The following is a 19,591-nucleotide window of genomic DNA, read 5'->3' on the forward strand; positions in this document are numbered from 1 at the left end:
CTTAAGAGTAAATTCAGACTCTAACTTTGAAGGATATTTAAAATAAGTATGTAGGGAAGCTATGCTTCCTTATGAGATAAACATATCTAACAGGCATTGAAATCTTGGCTTCAGATTGTGTTACATACCCTAGTTGAGAATGTAGCAATTAAGTCATCACATCTGAGGCCTAATTCTTAAAGGAGTGCAGTTTCTCTTGCACGTGGATGAAAAACATTTAGTTGCTGGGTGTAGAATGTTTCTGTATTACAGGTGAAAAACAGCCCACAAATCCAAGATTGAAATAGGAAGGGTAGAGAAGTCAATTAATATATATTCTGAATTTTCCACTTTAACCAATCATAGGTTCAAACATCGACACTCTAATATTTTGCAAAATAAAACAAGGACCCAAAGCCCCAGAAGAACTGCCTTGATATAGCTGTACCAATAGACAAAAGAAAATTAAACCAGAATGAAGATACAGACAAAAATCTTAAAGGTACAGTGTATGAAACAAATTTCAGATCTGATAAGTTTCTTTGCATCTATTTAGGTAAGACTTGTGAAAATCACATAATATTTTGTCATAACAAAAATAATATTTTCTAGTGATCAACCCTTTGTTATTGTGCAAGTTCTTATTTAACATAAGGAAAAATTAGCTGTGTGTTAGTGGCAGTTGTCTGATTACTGCAGAGGTGATTTTCTCAGAATAATAAATATATAATATTTGTGCACAATAAATACGTGAATTTTTGTGTCTGTGTTTGTGTACTTATTTTATTTATCCATGTGGTGCTTATGGACTTCAGGACTAATTCTTGAAAGCTTTGAAAAGCTTCATGCAACCAGTGGTTTTTATTCAATCTACTATGTAAAATTCCTTGTTTTTCCTGTAGAGGTAGAATTGCTATTCCAGTAAATGACAAATTACTCTGGCCTTGGGCCAAGATTAGCAGGCCTGGAAGCTAGCTCAGTGACACATTTAAGGCATCTCACCACGGTTTTAGGCTGAGCATGACAGAAGAGGAGAGATTCTGATTGAAGCTAAACCTCTGGTAGAGCTGCAGGCTGTCCTGTGATCCTCATGTCATGGAGCTGTCAGATGAAGAAATGGGATTTTAGGCATCCCTTTTCAAGAGGTTGCCAGAGAAGGTTTCACTAGAAAGTCCAGCTTCTCTTTGTAAGCCTAGAGGTGATGGTTTTCAGGCTTGAAAAAGATTAAGGCTGAAAGGTAAAAAAAGTTTCAGAGTACAAAGGAGAAAAGTGTATTTTAAGAATCCATGTGACCTTTCACAGGAGTTCCATTGTTATTTTCCAAGACTATCTGCTCTACAGAATATATGAAAAAGCTAGTATTTGAGTTCTAAAAGTGTTGAAATTGGAGTCAGTAGGCTCTGAAAATGTTTCTTCACTCTAAAAACGAGGATAGAAATTGTAGTCAACCTGTATCACAGTTAACTGGCCTGAATTCCACAGAGGAAATCAAAGCCCAGAACTCTTAAGTGACAGTCCTGAGGTTCTTACCCATTCCCTTCCAAAAAAAAAGGTGATTTATACGGATACAGTTTTCTGTTCATGAAAAAGAAAAAGAAAAAGAAAAAGAAAAAGAAAAAGAAAAAGAAAAAGAAAAAGAAAAAGAAAAAACCAGAAAAGTTATTATGCACAAAAACAGGCATTTGCAGAGAGCAGTAGCCTGAATATATTTGGGCCTGATTCTCTAAGCACAACATTTTGCATTCTGGGTTGTGCTCAATTTAAAAAACCAAATTCGATATGTTTTAATATATATAGTGGAACTTACATAAATGTTAGTCTAATGAACCCACTGTATAATATATAAGCAATTGAAAATAGCCCCTTAATGCATCTCTTCTTTTTCTAGTGACATTCCCAGTCAAGAGCAGAATGACTTCACTGCTAATGAAGGGTACCTAGAGAACTGAAGTGTCTGACGTGGGTCAAAGGATTGATGTATTGTATTGTAATGGAGTTCTGCAAGGCACAGAATACCTGGAGCACTGCCATGTCTCTTATTGCCCTGAGCTGACAGATGAAGCTGTGACAACAATGGCATTCCACTGCCACAGACTGCCATCAGTCAACATAGTGGTTGCCCAAAGGTATGTATAAGAAACAGAGTGATAGTTCTGGGATTGCTATTGCAAAGAAATTACTTACTATTTCATCCAGAAATTTGACCTGCTGGCATCATTCAGCAGCTTTTCCGTGAGTTTTAAGATTTGAGACTTGGCTCTTGGGAGTATTTGGCATTCTTCCAATTGCAGTTACAGTATATAAAGGTTTCCTTGCTGTATCAGGTCAAAGTTTTCCTCTCCAGGGGTTGATATCTAAAGAAGACTGAAGAGAGAAGAGCTTTCACATTATGTACCACTTCCTGCAAATACTCTCCCAGCTCCTGGTGTTTTGGGTGCTTTGAAAGGATTGTGGCTTTGTTTTAATTGCTCTTGATACTTCCATGTTTTTTTTCCCAGTGCTTTTTCGGAATCCAAGTAAAGCATAAACTAGGGCATTAGAATTTGATACCTGTGTCTTTACATGGCAAGGCAGTGGCTACTTTGAAACAAAAGAGTTGCCTTAAAGCTGAAGCACTCAGGGTTGAAATTAAGTTATTTAGATTAAATTCATCTGTAGTGAAACTTAGTTTCTCTTCACCACACACTTCTATTACAGCATTTTTCCTTCTTGTATTTTCTGTATAATTTCTTTTGACTAAAGCCTTGCATGTCAGTTAACGTTTTGCTGTATCTAAATGTGTGCTCCCTTTTGAAATTATTGCTGTTATGAAAGCCTATATCCCTTCTCCATACTTTCTGACTTAATAGCTCTGGCTTTTGTGCATCTAATTACTTATGTGGTTTTAATTTTTTAACAGCAAAACAAAATGCTTGCTTCATTTTGAAAATAAGCATGCAAAGCAATTTTTAAAATGCTGATTTCATCTTCTGTTTAAATTTCATGGGAAAAGTTATGATGTTGCTTCTGACACTATCACATGGCAATGAACATGGCAATGCTACTTTTGGAAATGTTCATCTTGAACTACACTTTAAAATTTTGCCATTCATTGAACCAGTTTTTCTCCTTTTTTTTCCCCACTGAAATAAATGCCCGTGTCCTGTTTTGTTCCACAATAAGTCTGCAGCCATCGCTTGTCCCTGCCTTCCTCCTCACCAACACTCATCTCCATAACCCTTGACTATTCTTTCAGTCCTCCACACATCCCCTTGTTCACTGCAGTGGTTGAACACAGCCTCCTGAACAACTACTTTGAGATTATTTGGCTGACTAATTAGCCAGCCCTAAATTATCAGATATCCTCTGATCAAGTTGTTTGCCTTCCAATTGTATTTAAGTTTCTCAGCCTACAGACCGAAACTCACTTGTTTGTGTTTCAGATCTGGGAGGCCACTCTCCATCTTACACTAGCCATTGGTTTATTTCTTACAGATACCTACTGTACACCAATAATTATTATATACATGGGTCCTAATCTCCTGTATCCTTTGGGTTTAGATAGATATTCAGCTATTTTTCCACAATGACAGTGGTGGTAGGAGTTGTGCACAGAGGTCTTCCTGAAGTAGTTGAATTTATGTAGTGCTGCCATCAGTCCTGTCTGCACGCTTTCCCAACACATGACATACCAACACAGGAAAACAAAACAAAACAAGCACCATAAAATGTCTGTAAATACATTTAGGCTCACAACTGGGAGGTTTTTTGGTTATCACAGCAGTGAATTATGAAACAGCTTTCTGGGAGGGGACATGGGGCAAACTGTTATGGAGTGTTAGTATGGCCCTTGGTAAGGGAATGGTCTGGGTTGTATTTTGCAGTTCCTGCAAATGGGAAAAATGAGTCAACTCACTGACCTAGTAATCCCCTTCCAACACTTTGTTCCTAGATGGTATCTTTTCTTTAAACAGTTATAAAGCCAATCTCTTAAATGCTAATACCCTACTATTTTCAGAAAAGAACATTGAGACTCTTCCACACAAACCTACCCATAAGTTTACAAGTCTTTGACTTGAATCCAGCTTGCAGCTCCATAAAATGAGACGGGTACACCTGTGGATGTTAAAGCTAATGGGTCTTACAAATCCTTTGGCAATCTGTAGTGTAAATTGAGGGTATCCAGCTGCTAAGTAAGGAAATATTTTCCACTCAGAAACTGTTTTAAAATGGTCAGGAGATTAAAGTCAGAACGAACCTGTTCCAAAGGATATATGCTAATGTGTCCTGCAACATGAGGTATCTTATTTTTAAGAAAAATAACTTTTAAAATTCATATATAATATTAAAATATTGAGTTAAAATAGAAATATATGTATACTAAAAATATTTTCATTGTGTTATGCAGGTTACTCTAAAAATAGAAGAGTTTACCACTTTAATCCTATATTCTGAGTCAAATCAATTGTCTTTCAACAAACTACAGTGACACAAATGGAGGTGCTGTGAGTCTCCATGTCATGGTTCTGCATACTTAGGCAGGTTCAAGTAATTTTACAAATGCTGATTGTATAAAATATTCAGCAGTTCTGTTCTGAGCCTTATTCAGTGAATGAACCTGATTCAAGGGTTAATTCTTATTTAATCAGAAAAAAAAATTAAGTTGCTGTGGGAAATATTCTACACATAAAAAAATGCACCAAGAACTGAAAATAAATCACTTGTTAAATGAATTCACCCTTAAAATAGCTAAGTTCTGGAGATACAGTAGAATGAACAATGAATTCTGTTATTCAGTCCTCTAAAGGGAATGGGATCCAGTGTATGACAAATGTAGGTTTTTCTAAATGCATCTGATACCAGTTACTGACTTCAGAATCAGCAACTTCTTTTTTAAAACTAAGAATATTTATCTACAATCTATTTAATAATATTTTTATCTATTTATTAATCTATTGCAGATCTAAATACTGAGCATATAAATTGATCTGGAATATGCAAAGCACGTGTACATTCCTCTATGTGCCAAAAGGACTATAATGAGATAGTGTGCTAACTTTTGTTCCACAACCCCAGGCCCCAGCTTTATCTTGTCTCCTTGTCCCTTATAGATTCTCATGAGATTGACTATTTAGTACGAGTGAAATCCTCATCTCTTTTTCTACCACCCTGCTCCAGTGATTTTAATCAAATGTCTTTAACAGGTTTTTACTATGTTCCCTCTTGATTTTTGGTCCTGAAGGAACAAGGTAATTAAAGTATGTACATAATGTATTCTTGACTGTTCCTGTTGAGATCAGTGGAGCAATTAGTAGCTTGCATGGCTGCTTATGTACCTTGAAGACTGTGTGTCATGTTTTTCTCAAATGCAGCTTCCAGCATTAATGGCAATGAGTATCAGTTCCTGAAAAATGGACTTGTTAGGTGAAACTAAGCAGCTGTGCTTCAGAGCTAAAAAAACCAGCCACATACTCACAAAGTCTTGGTCTGAGACACTCGTTTGTAATAGAGAAGTGAGTTTAGAAAGTGATACAAGTGCATCCTAATAATTTAGAGAGAGCAATGCAATAGCATGAACACTAAAGACTTCTATGTGCTGTATGCACATATATGGGTGGGAAAGTTAAACCACTCTCATTAGGTGAAAAAAAACCCCACAATATTTAAACTAGACTGAAATCACAGTTAACTAATATCTAATATTAGAAAGTGACAGTTTCTGTGGAGCCTCTTGCAGAGATTCAGAATTCTGTTGTGCCAGAAACCTTACTTCAATTTTAAAATGTAATTTTCCTACTAATCAGGCACTAATGCTGTGCTCTGTGGTTTGGTTTTTTTTTTCAACTATTTAATAATCCAACTTCTTCATGTCTTGTTGCTTCATTTACAGATGATTGATACATGTATCCAGTACTTGGCTGCAGTCTGCCATTATCTCTCCTTCTTGGACATCTCAGATTGTATTAATTTTACTGACAATACCTGAAATATCTTTGGAAAGGCTGTGAGCAACTCCAGAGTCTCACAACACTGTACTGTAGAAAAATTACCAAGAAAGTATTTCCTAATCTTAATTCAGAGGTGGTTGTAAACCCCAAAACATGAGGTTCTTTTCTCCACTGGCATCATGGTGCCATGCTAGGTGTCTGTCTTGAGCTGTCTAGCTTCTTTATCTAGGGGGTGTCCACACTGGTGCCTTAGGATTCCTGTGGTCTGGCAGGATTATCTACATGTTCTAGTGTCAGCCAGAAGTGAAGAGAAATACAGACTCCATCTCTCTTCATGGCAGACAATGTCCTCTTAGGGAAGTTTCTGCAAAGGATGCTACCTCAAGGGCACATGGGAACATGAATGAGAAAACTAAGCTTGGCTTAATGCTCTCAGCCATCGCACTGTGTCCTAGAGCTCATGCCAAGGGTTTGTGGAGGCCTGTTTCCCAAAGACTGAATGTCAGTATATGGCACAGATGTGTGCCTGTGATCAAAACACAGCACGGTTACAATGAACGAGTCAAGCTCTGCTGCTGTGACCACTTTCCCAGGCTGGTTTTTACTGACCAACTTCTCAGTAAAGAACCTTTTCTTAAAGTTCATTCTGAACTTCCCCTAACACAGCTTGTGTGTTATCACTGGTCAGCACTTCCCCCTCAGCCTTCCTTTCTCTGAGGGACAAGTGACATAAACCACTCCTTGCAATTCCTGTGCTCAAATTCCCGTGGTCACCTTTCTCTGAATGGTCTCTAATAGTTCAATGTCTTTTTTATATTGTGGTGCCCAAAACTGCCCCCAGCACTCGAGGTGAGGCTGCCCCAGTTCAGAGCAGAGGGGAGGGGACAATGCCCTCCCTTGCCCAGCTGGTGATGCTGTGCCTGAATCCCCCAGGACACGCATGGCCCTCCTGGCTGCCAGGGCACTGCTGACCCATGTTCAACTTGCCATCGACCCAGACTCCCAGATCTCTGTCTGCAGGGTTTTTCCCCAGCCCTTCATCCCCCTGCACATTCGTATAACCAGGTTTAACCCATCCCAGGTGGAGAATTGAGTAATTGCTCTTGTTCAGTTTCATGCAGCTGGCAATTGCCCAGCTCTTCAGTCTATCCTGATCTCTCTGTAGTGCCTTTCTACCCTGCAGAGTCTTGTTTAATATCGTTGGCACATACATTTAATTCCTGCATCCACATCATTTATAAAAACATTACAAATTGAGCACTGGTGTCTGGCCACTAACCTGATATAACCTCATTTACTGTAACCCTTTGAGTCCAACCTGTGAGGCCGTTTTTCACTCAGTGTATTATGGACATGCTCAGCTGAGTGCTGGACAGTTTATCCAGGATACTTTTGGAGACAGTATCAAAAGCTCTGCTAAAATCCAAACCCACCACATCTACTGTCTTCCTTTGATCAGCTGGGTGGATGACCTTGTCATAAAAGGAAATAAAGTTGGCTGAGCAGGACTTGCCCTTTGTGAACCTATGCTGGCTGTGCCCAGTGACTGCATTGTCTCCCAGATGTTTTTCAGTTACTCTCAGAATAACCTAATCTACAATTTTACCAGGCACTGAAGTGGGACTAGAGGGCCTGTAATTGTCGGAGCCTTCCTTCTTACCCTTCTTAAAAACTGGGAGAACTGAGCTGAGAGTTATTTTTCACCTGTGAGTCTCAGAAGATGTGGGTTTGATATTCACCCTTCTATGAGGGTTAAGAGTATTACAGGCCAGGCCTGTACACCTAGAACAGCACAGTGGCCAGACTGGAAAGGAATTGAAGTTTAGACATGGTTGAGATATCTGAGTAAATAACATAATAAAACTTTATGAGAGCAAGAAATATATAATACCATCCTGTATAGACAGCCTATACTAGGAGAGGTCTAACTGTACTTGAAGTCCTCTGTAAGTACAGTACTTCCTGCTAAACCATTCCAGGGTGTAAAAGTCACTTTAGAGACCACAAGACCAATACATATTCTTCATAACTCAAAAGGTATTTCCAGTGTGCTTCACACTTTCCAAACCCTCCTCTACTATTTCCCTGTCTTACCACAAACAATTCTGCTGTCATTGGTCTTATTTTCTTCACTTCTCTCAGACGTAGTTTTCTCAATGTCATCTCAGAACTTTCTCCTTACAATTTCTACTTCTAATTAAACACTTGTTAGATACAGAAAGTGCTTTGAAGGATTGGTATGCAACAGTAGTAATTGAAAAAAAGAATTGAACGAATACGGATTCATTTAATCGCTTCATAATTTTCTGATTTATGGTTTTTCTCATATTAAGCCTCAAGGGATTTTCTTTTATCCTCAGTTTACTGTAGTTGACTTGCTTATTCTGTGACTTCATATCTCTGTTTAGAGTGGCAACAGTGTGTCAGACCTTTCTGATTCTGCTTGCTGATCCATCTTCCTGTAGAAGTGAGGTGTAATGGGAACAGAAATTTGTGCAAATTAAAATTTGTGTTGGGTGAGCCACCATCAGGTAGCTGACACAACTTCTCAGAAACCCATTTGCATTATTGTGGCCTGGGATGACCCAGGATTATGCTTCTGCCTCAGAGTCCCATGTGCAAGGGGTTCTCCAAAGATCTTGATTAAACTCTTCTAACTCAGCCAAGGAATTTCCCAATAAGTTATTTTTACTCTAAAGATAACCCTGGAGATTTACAAATCTCTGCAAAACAAAAAAGCAACCATGAGACACATGTGTCCACCCAGTGTTAACTTTGCCCTTTTTGTTCTGATTAAAACTAGGTAAACTTGGCCAATTTTATTTTCTTGAGTCTCATTTTCTGGACAGTGCATGGTTCTTTTCCTTGCCTCAATCTCTAACCCTTTACACCATATATTCAGTGATAGGAGACTCCTATCCTGCACCATCTGACTTTGGGACAACGCCTATTAGGTGAATTGATTATGCAGAATAATGTAGTTCCAAACATTTTTTGCTTGTTCCTTCCAACAGATCCAAAGACACCCCACCCTAGACTTTGCCAGGCCACAGAATATACTGGCTGCATCCAGATGGAATGATATTCAGAAGACAAAGGTTCACAGCTAGATGCAGATATGTTCCACATCCAGTATGTTTCCCAGTTAAGGAAAATCTTTTTTTTTTTAATTGCAGTTCAAGGCCAATAGGGAAAAGATGATAAAAATTATCTTCTGCCAATAACTACCTCAAAAGCACAGTAAAATATGGCATGGCTCTGTAGTTAGTTTTCTTTGAAAAGCAGTAGCTTTTCAACAACATCAAAAGCAAGGACAGTATTGTTGCTGTCACATATTTCTATAAAACTATGTGTTTCTTTCACAACCTGTTTTTAGTAATTAATGACAAGCAACAGATTGTCAGAAAGACAAACAATGGGCCCTCATCCTGTGTTTTCACACTACCTCTTAAAGCCACACTTAGGTTCTTAGATTTTCATAGAAGGTAAAGGCTGATTTAAGATGTAATTTATGTTCTTCGGGTGTGAAAGCTACGTTGCAGAGGCATTTCATTCCTTGTTTAAGGAGATGGAAGATGTAATCTATGCAAACATCACATTCATCTGGAGAATTAAATATGCTTGAGGCTTAGGTTCTAAATAAGCAATAGAAGAAAAATGTTTTTAGTTTAAAGTTGCCCTAAAATATCTATGGCATAAAATACTAACTCATTGTTCCAAAGGAATTCCCCATTATTTACTGTTAAACACAAACCAGTCCTAGCAGACATTTCTTAATAGACTAAACCTTGCAAGTATTGAGTCATATCTCTTGTATTGTGCCATGTTATCTTTCATTTTTTTTTATTTTTTACTGTTTTGATAGATTAAAATAGAAAGCATGTGGAGCCACAAAGTTCTTCAAGTTTCAATGCAGCTTCATAGGAAAGAGTTAGGGACTTTCACTTGTTAATTCTTTCCAGTATCAGGTAGATTTTGAGATTATATTTGCCAACATATTGCCTGCTTCCAGGTTTAATAAATGTTAGAAGAAAGAAAAGGTCTGTGGCCTGGTATCTTGCTGCATATTTCTGTATCCAGAGGCTAATGACCTTTCAGTTAATCCAGTTTCAAAATGGCAGAAAAAATAATGGATAATCTAATCTGGAAGTACACAGTACTGGTACAATTGATTTCTTCTGCTAGAGGAAAAGAAGCCTAACTCACTGCTTTCTAAAATGTAGGAGAAGGTTGTGTCAATTTGATTTGCTTAAGACTACACCTACAGGAAATAACATGCTGGCATCTTTAGAGAAACACTTCTGATCCCTGTAAAACATTGTGTTAACATTTCTAGATGCAAGATGAAAAAGGAAATGTGTCTTTGACAGAGAAGCCAGCCAGTCTTGTGCTTTCCCCAAACTACATCTCATCTGTAAAAGTTTGGTTTCCCCAAAAGATATTCTTTGAGAGCAAAATTAGGTGCTTCCTTCTTTTTTGTGTGCACTAACATAAAACTGGTTACATTTCTCCTAAACTCATGACTACATTATTAACAAGTAACTCCTCAAAAATTTATCTTACAATTTTTGCCTTTTAAACAAAAATTATATTAGATCATAATAGTTACAATACATTTGACATTTGGAGAAGACTCTCATTTTTGTTTGGTTTTGTCATTGTGTTTTCTGATGGATGTTGTTGGTTAGAAAGGAGATTGCAAGAAAAAAAGAAAAAGCAGAATTTCTTAAGTGTTATCCCAGTATTCAGGTCTCCAGGCAGGAAAGATCCAATAAACATGAAATCAGAAATGAAGATCTCCCACACATGATTTGATAAAAGACCAACAACAGTTAGTCCTAAGTCTTCTGTTTAATAAGCAACAAAAATACAGTGCTGTCTACTCACTGGCTGTAAATCTCTTTTGTGAAGTGACACAGAGGCTCCTGGTGTGCCATGTTTCAGCCACGGAGTGCACAGGAACTGGATACCATAAAATGATAAAACTACTGCAGCTGACATACACCTAAGAACAATTCAGATCCTATGTAGTCTTACCACATTTTGTAACCTGGAGAATGCCTGTAGGATGCTTCCTGCTTTTCCCATTAGCTCCCTGCCTCCACTTGCTTAATTTCTCCTGTACTTGCACTATAAACATTTCTCCCATGTTTGAGTTTTTGTTTTCCATTACTTTTTACTGTTGATTGGTTGCTGTAATCTCATCTCAAAAAGTTTTTTTTAAAACCTCTGCTTTTTATTATGATGGACCCAGTCAAACAGGAACAGGGTCCCCAGGGCAATGGTCACAGCACCAGCCTGACAGAGTTCAAGAAGTGTTTGGACAATGCTCTCAGACACATGGTGTGACTCTTGGGGATGGTGCTATGCAGAGTTGGGAGCTGGACTTGATGCTGGTGGGTCTCTTCCAACTCTGCACGTTCTGTGATTCTGAAAAAATGTAGAATTTTGGAATGGCTCAGGATTCAGACCATGTTGCAGAACTGTATTTCTCAGTTACCCTCTCAGTGAAATGGATTCAAACTTTGGGTAAGGATTCAATTAAGTATTCCAGTGCTGCTCAAGCCCTGTGTTTGGGCCAGTACTTTTGTCTGACTTATACCAAGTGATAGTTGTTTTGCCAAAGGTAACTGTAATTATTGGCTGAGATACTTTTATTCATCAATGTGCTCATTTAAGACAGTAAATGAATAAATAAATAAAATAAAAAGGCTCTGTCATAGCACACTATATCTTAAATAAACAATCTTTTTACCATGTGTTGATGATTAATGAATGGCTGCTTCTGGCAAACCACTCAACTGTAGCTCCAGGCATGGGACATCATAAGTTTCCAAAAAAACAGTAACAGCTCCCCTTATACATGCTTCAGACAGCCGCTATACATCGTAGTTTCCATGAAAAACAGGAGTTTGGACTTGGATGTGTTGAATTTTTATAGGTCAGAGCTTATAGCTCATATAAATTGTGCACACATTCCTCAATGGCACAGGCCTCCCTAATATAAAAACAGATGCAGCCTTGTGTTCATGTGGTTCATAGAGTGTGTCAGTGTTGGACTTTTCATTAAAAAAATATCCTGCAGGGGTTGAAAACAAGCCCTTCTTGCTCCACTAATTCTGTCTCTTTTCCACTCCTGCCCACTTCCCCTTTCCTGCTGTAGTGGTGCAAGCATTACAGCTGGGCACATCTGCCTCTTGTAACCATCTCCAGTATTTCCACTTTGGGAAACAAACACAAAAAACACTGTGGCAGCATTACTGACAGATAACAGAGCACTTCAGTTTGTATTTTTTCTAGTATTGTCTGGATGCTCTATATTTTACCAGAGCTTAGGAGTTGGCCAGCAAGGTGAAAGACTGCCTTGCTGTGGCTGTGACACACCAGATCAGGTTGAATCTCCTGGAGAGGATGGGAGATGCAGAGTTGGCTCTTCCCCAGGAGCACTGGAATAGGCTCAGCACAGGGGGGTTTCTGGAGCACAGAGCTGGCTGGGGAAGGATGGACAGGAGGGTGCTCTGCTCAGCAGGACCAGGCTGGCAGCCAGGTCACACAAGGCATGGAAAGAAAAAGACATTCACAAGACTGATAGTGGTGGGTTCAGTTTCTTCAGCTTGGGAAGGTAACGAAGATTGCTGGATTGATGCTACTGAAAAAGAAGGGAGTTGAAGGAGTCTTCTTTTTAGAATGTCTCACTCAGGAGGCCATATTTTCTCAAATTTTGATCTACTTTATTAGTTTTGTGTTCCAATGCTGCAAAAGGGTAGTGGTCACAAAATGTTGAGGGAGATCTGAGGGGTCATGGGTGGGTTTGGGCATCACAGACAACTGTCTTCTGGTTTAGCTGTCACAGAAGCTGCAAAACACAGCCTTGGGGCAGGTCCAGGGCTAGTGCCAGTAAATGCAAGTGATCATAAGGCTCTTGTAGCACTGCCTGTTGTGTACTCAGTTCCATTTCTGAAACAATACACGTTTAAAGAGGTGGGTGACAGAAGATAACTACAGTAGAGAGGCTGGCTGAAAAGCGAGCAGAAGGTGAATGAGGAAAGGGTAAAAATACTTGGAGATGCCACAGACAGTGGCTCAAATAGAGAAACAGAGAGAGGGACATGCACAGTTATTATAGCCTTCCATCAGAGCCATGAGAAAAGACCCTGGAGATGCTGTAATACCTTTGGATGTAGATGGTTTATTGATCTTGTTTGGTTTAATATTTCCTTCCAAAGAGAATGTTGCTATTCCAGTGGCATCACCTACTCAGATCTGTGTTCAGGCAGATGCTGACACACTAGAGCAAGTGTGGAGGAAGCCCACCAAGACCATTAAAATGCTGGACCATGTGATATGCGAAGAACCATTAGAGAATTGTTTTGCTAAGTCCCAGGAGAAGGCTTGAGATGGAGGAGACATTGCTGTCTCTAATCTAATTCTGAGACGAGAGGAGAGGAGAGGAGAGGAGAGGCCATTGTCAAACGTGCACTGATAGGACAAGTGGCATATGTAAAATGCTGATTACATTCTGATTACAAGGAAACTAATTTTTTAAGCAGGAAGCTGGTCAAACTCTTGAAGAGGATCCCAGAGAGTGTGCAGCCTACATCCCTAAAGATATTCAGAACTCATCTTGCAAAGCCATGACTCACCTGGTCTAGTTGGATACATTTAAAGCAACATTAGGTTGAAATGCTCTCCAGAGGCCTCTTCCAACCTAATTCATCCTGTGACCCTATGACCTAACCAATTATCCTCAGACTTACTTTCCACAACACCCTTATAATATTGATAACTTTAGTTAAAACAAGGAACTGTTCCTCATTTAACTGCTTTTAGTGTTCTTTGTAAAAACATCCTCTGAAAAAATTTATCATTGTTATTTTCAAACTCTTGTTGTAGACAAGCTGTCTTGAAATCCACAGCTGAACTGGAGAAACAGGAACATCCTGATGCTGACCCTCCTTCCTGGCTTGGATATGACTGGGATGGTAACATAACCACCTTCACCAAAAAACACAGATCAGAGCCTGAAAAAACATTCTTCAAAATGAAAAAATGAAGAAATTGTGCACATCTCCACAGTTCAAGGGGTTTTCTCTAAAGCATGAAAAGACCACTGTGTTATTTTTTATTAAAACTAATCTTTCTTAATAAACTCTTTAATAAAAGGCCATTTGTTGCATTAGTAAGGAAGCTTAGCAAATCTTTTTCACAGAGTATGAATGCCTTCAAGCAAGACAGCTGCACTCAGACAGCACTGGTCTCTCTCAGATGTTGATTCAAGCTGTCTTCATCTTTCAATAATGAAAGTTTTGTAGTCCCGTGCAGAGTAAGCAATGAATAAATTTGCATGTGTTTGAGGTTCTTGTTTGCCATGAAGGTCCTCTCCAGGACATAAACACTCTGACTCCCCAGAGAACTTCACACTTGATGTGGCTGGTACTCACCAAGTACAGCCTTCTTGAGGAATTGAGAGCAGTGAGTAGGTACTGGCTACAGATTCTTTAATAAACAACTACACCCATACATTTATGCACATGTTCTCCACTTCTCAACAGTCACTTGTGCTCCCAGAGCCCTTTTGCTCATAAAAGCCTCTCGGGCTGAGTCCAGCTCTCTAAACAAGCTGATGTTTATGTCTGCAGGTCTGAACTGTGGGCTGGCTGGCAGCTGCAAGAACAGGAGAACCAAATTAAAGGGAGCACAGATGAAAAAAAAGTGTTAAAAGTATAAATTTGCTCCAGTTACAAGAATGTCTTCTCATCAAATGGACAAAAAAGATATATGAGCACACAAGGGATTCACCATTCAAATTCTAATTGCTGATAACCTACTAATCTTTCCTTGTACAGAGAAAAAAACAGTTTCACCTCATTATAGCAGAACAAGACCCTGTCCAATGCCTTTGGGAAACTCCCAAGGATTTGTCCTCCTTCAACTCATTCTTGACCTTTATATTAACATTCTAGCTGGTCTCAACATGTATTTACTTGGAGTGAAGCAGTAACTTTAGTGACAGCACAATTTTTCTGCTGGTTGATTTAAACTTTAAGCAAGTAACTAACAATACTGATGTTCAATTCTTGCTAGATTTAGAAAATTAATGAATTCAAAGCCTGAGTTTGCTTTCTTTTGAATATGGAACAAATAGCATGTTTTCTTACTATGTTCTCCCTTAACACAACCTTCATCTCAGAAGCTGGCGGGTTTTTTATTTCAGGTGAATAATGGGACCATTTAAGGGATTTGATCTTGTCAAGTACTTATTAGACTGTTTTTATATTTTCATGTGGTATGAATTCTGAGGTGCTTTTTTCACTTTGGCTGTAGCAGGGCATAGAAATCATTAGTTTCAAATAGTTTTCTGGATATCCAAAACCATTATAATTTATTAATTGTGTAACTTTTAAAAGTTAATAATAATAATAATAATAATAATAATAACTGATATCCAATAATAATGTAATGCCTTCAGTAACACTATTAGAAATGTTTTGTATATTAGTGTTTATATTAAAAATACATATAATTTGTCGTATGCATCAGTGCCCACCTCACCCCAACAAACAGTACACACAACAGTAAACAGGAAGTGGAGTTCTCAACCACCCTGAATTACAGTAGATATGCTGTCCTTGACTCTTGAATTGCATTAGCTGGGGGCAATTATACCTCCTGCAGAATCCTGTGGCAAAAAAGCTAATTTCATAATTTACTATTATGACCTAAAGTACATATATATATATATATATATACACACAAAACTTAAAGTCTTAATTCTCTCCTGCTCCTCACCATCCCCTCACATGGCAGGGATTCTTACATTTCAGCTTAAAACACAAATTTCATTACTGCTTTTATAAGGTGCCACAGAGAGGCATGGAAAGACTTTAAAAAGCTCAATTTACTTTACTGTGTGCTTGGATTTCAGTAATACAGACTCCCCCACAAAAATGGGGCCTGTCCTTGCGCAGGGTCTACCTGCTCCCCTCACCTCCCTCCCTGTGCCTTCCTGCCTCCCAGAGCTGCCTGGCAGCTTTGCAGGACAGGGCTCTAAGTCACTGCAAATAAAGAGATTCCAGTTCTCAGGTACTAGGGCAACACTTCCTTTCTATGGCAGCTTTTCCTTCTGGGGAATGAATGTTCATGTGGACTCTCCCCTCAAGTCCAGATGGAGGAATGTTCCTCTTTGAAATCAGCCAGATCCATTGCACTTTTATTTATTTTAAAAGCTTTTCCTTGCAGCTGAGCAGTGGTAGACACAGCTGGAGTTCTTATTTCTATCCACAAACCAGAGATTCAGGATGACACAGCCCAAGTTCTGCCATTTCACAGAAGTATTTTTACACAGAGAGTACACCCATCACCCAGGCAGAAACTGCTCAGGGTTCAGACACCAAATAAGAAGACCACGTAAGAGCTACACTAAAAGTGATCTTTTCCTGTCCATGATACAATTTGGTTGAATAAAATCCTCTTCATTTTGCATAAACAGCAGAATTCCTACAGTATTGAAACATTTAATTTAAAAGTATAATAGCTTGCAAAGCATGTCATCGTGGAAGTGTTGAATTTTTTTTGTTGTTTTTATTTCTTAAATGACAACTCCAAAGTTTTGTTTGAAAGGCACCAGCTTTTAAACTGATATAGTAAGTGGGTCAAGTTATATACATCCTGAATATGTAAGATCATCTTGTTCCTAAAAGGCACTAATAGTAAACCAGACTGTTTAGCACCAGCACTGTCACAGGCAAATCTTGGGTTAAAATGCTCTCATTTTTAATAGTTTCTCTTTTATATTAAGAATATTCATCCAAAAAGTTTCATAATTTTACAGAAATGTTCCTTTGTACTTTCTTGATCTAATCTCTTTGGCCTCCTTCACCTTTAAGAACTCTTCAGCTTGACAGACTGGATCCAGCTTTGGCTTTTAAGATACACTTTGCCATTTTGTGTGGCAGCCTTAATCCATTTGTCTGTTTCATCCCTTTGATTCATGTGACCTGGAAAAGAGAGTTGTCTTAGTTTAATTTGACACACAGTAAATATATCATCTTCACATTGTCATTTTTTCCAAGCTCCCTGGAAGCATTTATAGCATTTATTCGATTTGTTAGAATCTGTGTACTTTTAGCAAAGACTTCTGATATTTCCTTCTTGATACAGTTTTCTTGCATTAATCTAATTTCCCATAATACAGCTTTACAATACAGTAGTGGTTTTTATTATATAGTACTGCACTTTTTATTCTAAACTCAGAAATGTGTTATGGTTATATGTTATGGTGTCAGGTACCCAAAGCCACTCTCCCCATCACTTTCTCAAATGAATTGGCCAGAGAAAATATAACAAGAAGCTCATGGGTCAGGACAGGGAGAACTCAACCACCAGTTACCGTCACAGGGAAAACAGACTCAACTTGGGGAAAAAATTCAATTATTCCTAATTAAATCAGAAAAGGGTAATAAGAAATAAAGCCAAATCTTAAAAACATATCCCACTCACCCCTCCCTTTGTTCCAGGCTTAAATTTCACTGCTGATTTCTCTACTTCCTCCCCACCAGCGGCACAGGGGAATGGAGAACGAGGGTTTCAGTCAGTTCACCCATTATCTCTGCCACTCCTTCCTCTGCAGGAGGAGAGCTACTCATGCTCTTCCCCTGCTCTGACATGGAGTCCTCCACACGCTGCAGGGGAATCTCTGCACCCCTCCAGGGGCCGCAGGGGAATCTCCGCTCTGGTGTCTGGAGCACCTCCTGCCCCTGCCTCTGCACTGGCCTGCCTATCACCAGGGCTGTTTCCATCACACATTTCCACTCCTCTCTCCAGCTGCTGCTGTGCAGTAGGGCTTTTTCCCCTTTAATTGTGTTATTCACCATCACTGATGGGTTCAGCCTTGGCCAGTGGTGGGTCCACCTCAGAGCAAGCTGACACTGGCTCTGTAGGACACACAGGAAGCTTCTGGCAGCCTCTCACAGAAGCCACCTCCAGAGCCCCCCACTACTAAAACCTTGCCCCACAAACCCTACATGCACTGTTTTTTTCTGGGATAGGTTGTTTTTTGGTTTTTTGGTTTTTTTTAATAGTAGCTAGGATGTTTTAGATTTCTACTGAAAACAGTATTGACAATATATAAGATTTGCTATTTCTGAGTGGCCCTTTCACAGCATCAGGGCCTTTTCTGCTTCTAACACTGCCCTGCCAGCCAGGAGCCTGGGGACACACAATAAGCTGGGAGGGGACAGAGGAAGGACAGCTGACTCCACATGACCATAGGGACAATCTGAACTGTATGGTGTCATGGTCTGTATTAGAGCTGGCAGAAGGAGGAGCAGGGGACATTCAGAGTGATGGCATTTGTCTGACCCAGTGCCTGTTACATGAGATCCCTGCTTTCCTGTGGATGGCTGAACACCTGCCTACTCTGGGAACTAGTGAAAGGATCCCTTATTTTGCTTGGCTTGCATGCACAGCTTTGCTTTATCCACCCCTCTACCTTAATCTCAAAGTCTCTTTATCCCAATCCATGAATTTTCTCACTTTTACTTTCCTGGTTCTCTCCCACATCCCAGGGGTGGGGGGGGGTGGGGGGGAATGAGTGAGTGCCTGGCACTCAATAACCAGTTCTGGTTAAACCACAACTCTATATGGATACTAATTTGGCTAAGTAATTTCAAAGAGTTTAGTTGCTGTTGTAAAGACTGAAAAGAGACATAATAAGACCTGATTGTCCAGATGACCTGACATTTTGCTACTATTACTGTTTCCTTATGATAATGGCCTAAAAAAAAAAAACCATAACCCTGAGGTATCTGTCTTCTTAGGTGTTTCACATAAACTTTGTATTCACAGCCATGCTCTGAAAAGCTCACTGTATAACAAAGAAGAGAGTTCAACTCAGTCTTGTTTTACAATTAAGAAACTGAGGCCAAGAGAGAATAAGTGACCTTCCAATTTATCCAAGAGATTTGTGTCCATATTGGGAATTAAACTGGGATCTTTCAAGTCCCAAATCAGTGCCTTTATCACAAGATCAACCTTCACTTTGGTTTATCTTTATAAAATCATTTATTATTACTCTAGTGTTCATTTAACTGTGTGAATTCTAAGTTTAGAACTAATTTGAGCCTGGAATAGCAAGAGGGATGGCAGGGAGGCAGTTTCTGAACCAGCTTTGCAAACATGCTCTGCTCTGACCTGTAACACAGCTGAAATTAAATTTTGGCCACAGCAAAAACAGTGGCAAAACTCCAACTGACATCACTACATTGGTTTCCACAACTCAGACCTACGTGCCAGAACTTTTCAATAGTGTTTCAGTGCTTTAGCAGTTTTAAGTGGGATTCATTTCAGTTTATGGGCCAAACCCACAGCAGTTCACAATAGGCTGAGGTATGATTTGGAAGTACAGAGTTCTCAGAGGAGTCCAACAATGTCAGAGTCACTTCAGTGTCCCCTGTTATCAGACTACAACGTGCTTTCAGATGTCTCCATGGGGATGTCCTAGTACAATTTCTCATTGCTCCAGACAGCAGCAGTCTCAATCACACTCAGTATCATTCCTACAACAGAGCAGAATCCACAGACCTACTCACCATCTAATTGCAGACTTAAATCTGTGATGAATCACCAAGTTGGACATGTGTGTTGGTTATGGAATCCATTAAAATTGAATCACAGATTTTCAACAG

The 19,591-nt window shown here is 39.2% G+C and overlaps 2 protein-coding genes across 3 annotated transcripts in view; one reads left to right on the forward strand and one right to left on the reverse strand.

Moving 5' to 3' along the window:
• FBXL13 (F-box and leucine rich repeat protein 13) overlaps positions 1-13,951 on the forward strand; it is a 60,705-nt gene extending 46,754 nt beyond the window's left edge. Inside the window, 6 exon segments of the mRNA XM_062491560.1 lie at positions 1,921-2,089; positions 2,092-2,105; positions 5,849-5,936; positions 5,939-6,011; positions 13,800-13,896; positions 13,898-13,951. Coding sequence (XP_062347544.1) covers positions 1,921-2,089; positions 2,092-2,105; positions 5,849-5,936; positions 5,939-6,011; positions 13,800-13,896; positions 13,898-13,951 — 495 coding nt within the window.
• A 590-nt stretch (positions 13,952-14,541) lies between these two features.
• FAM185A (family with sequence similarity 185 member A) overlaps positions 14,542-19,591 on the reverse strand; it is a 35,818-nt gene continuing 30,768 nt past the window's right edge. The window contains exons 8-9 of one of the 2 annotated variants that reach the window (XM_062490823.1): positions 16,786-16,903; positions 14,542-14,570 (exon numbers count right to left, since the gene is read on the reverse strand). In XM_062490823.1, the coding sequence (XP_062346807.1) occupies positions 16,788-16,903 (116 nt within the window). In that variant the 3' untranslated portion in view covers positions 14,542-14,570; positions 16,786-16,787. Of the gene's footprint in view, positions 14,571-16,469; positions 16,904-19,591 lie in introns of those variants that run through there. The other variant, XM_062490822.1, reaches the window with a different exon arrangement.

This window comes from Cinclus cinclus, chromosome 4, assembly GCF_963662255.1.
Source record: "Cinclus cinclus chromosome 4, bCinCin1.1, whole genome shotgun sequence".
Lineage (NCBI taxonomy): Eukaryota > Metazoa > Chordata > Aves > Passeriformes > Cinclidae > Cinclus > Cinclus cinclus.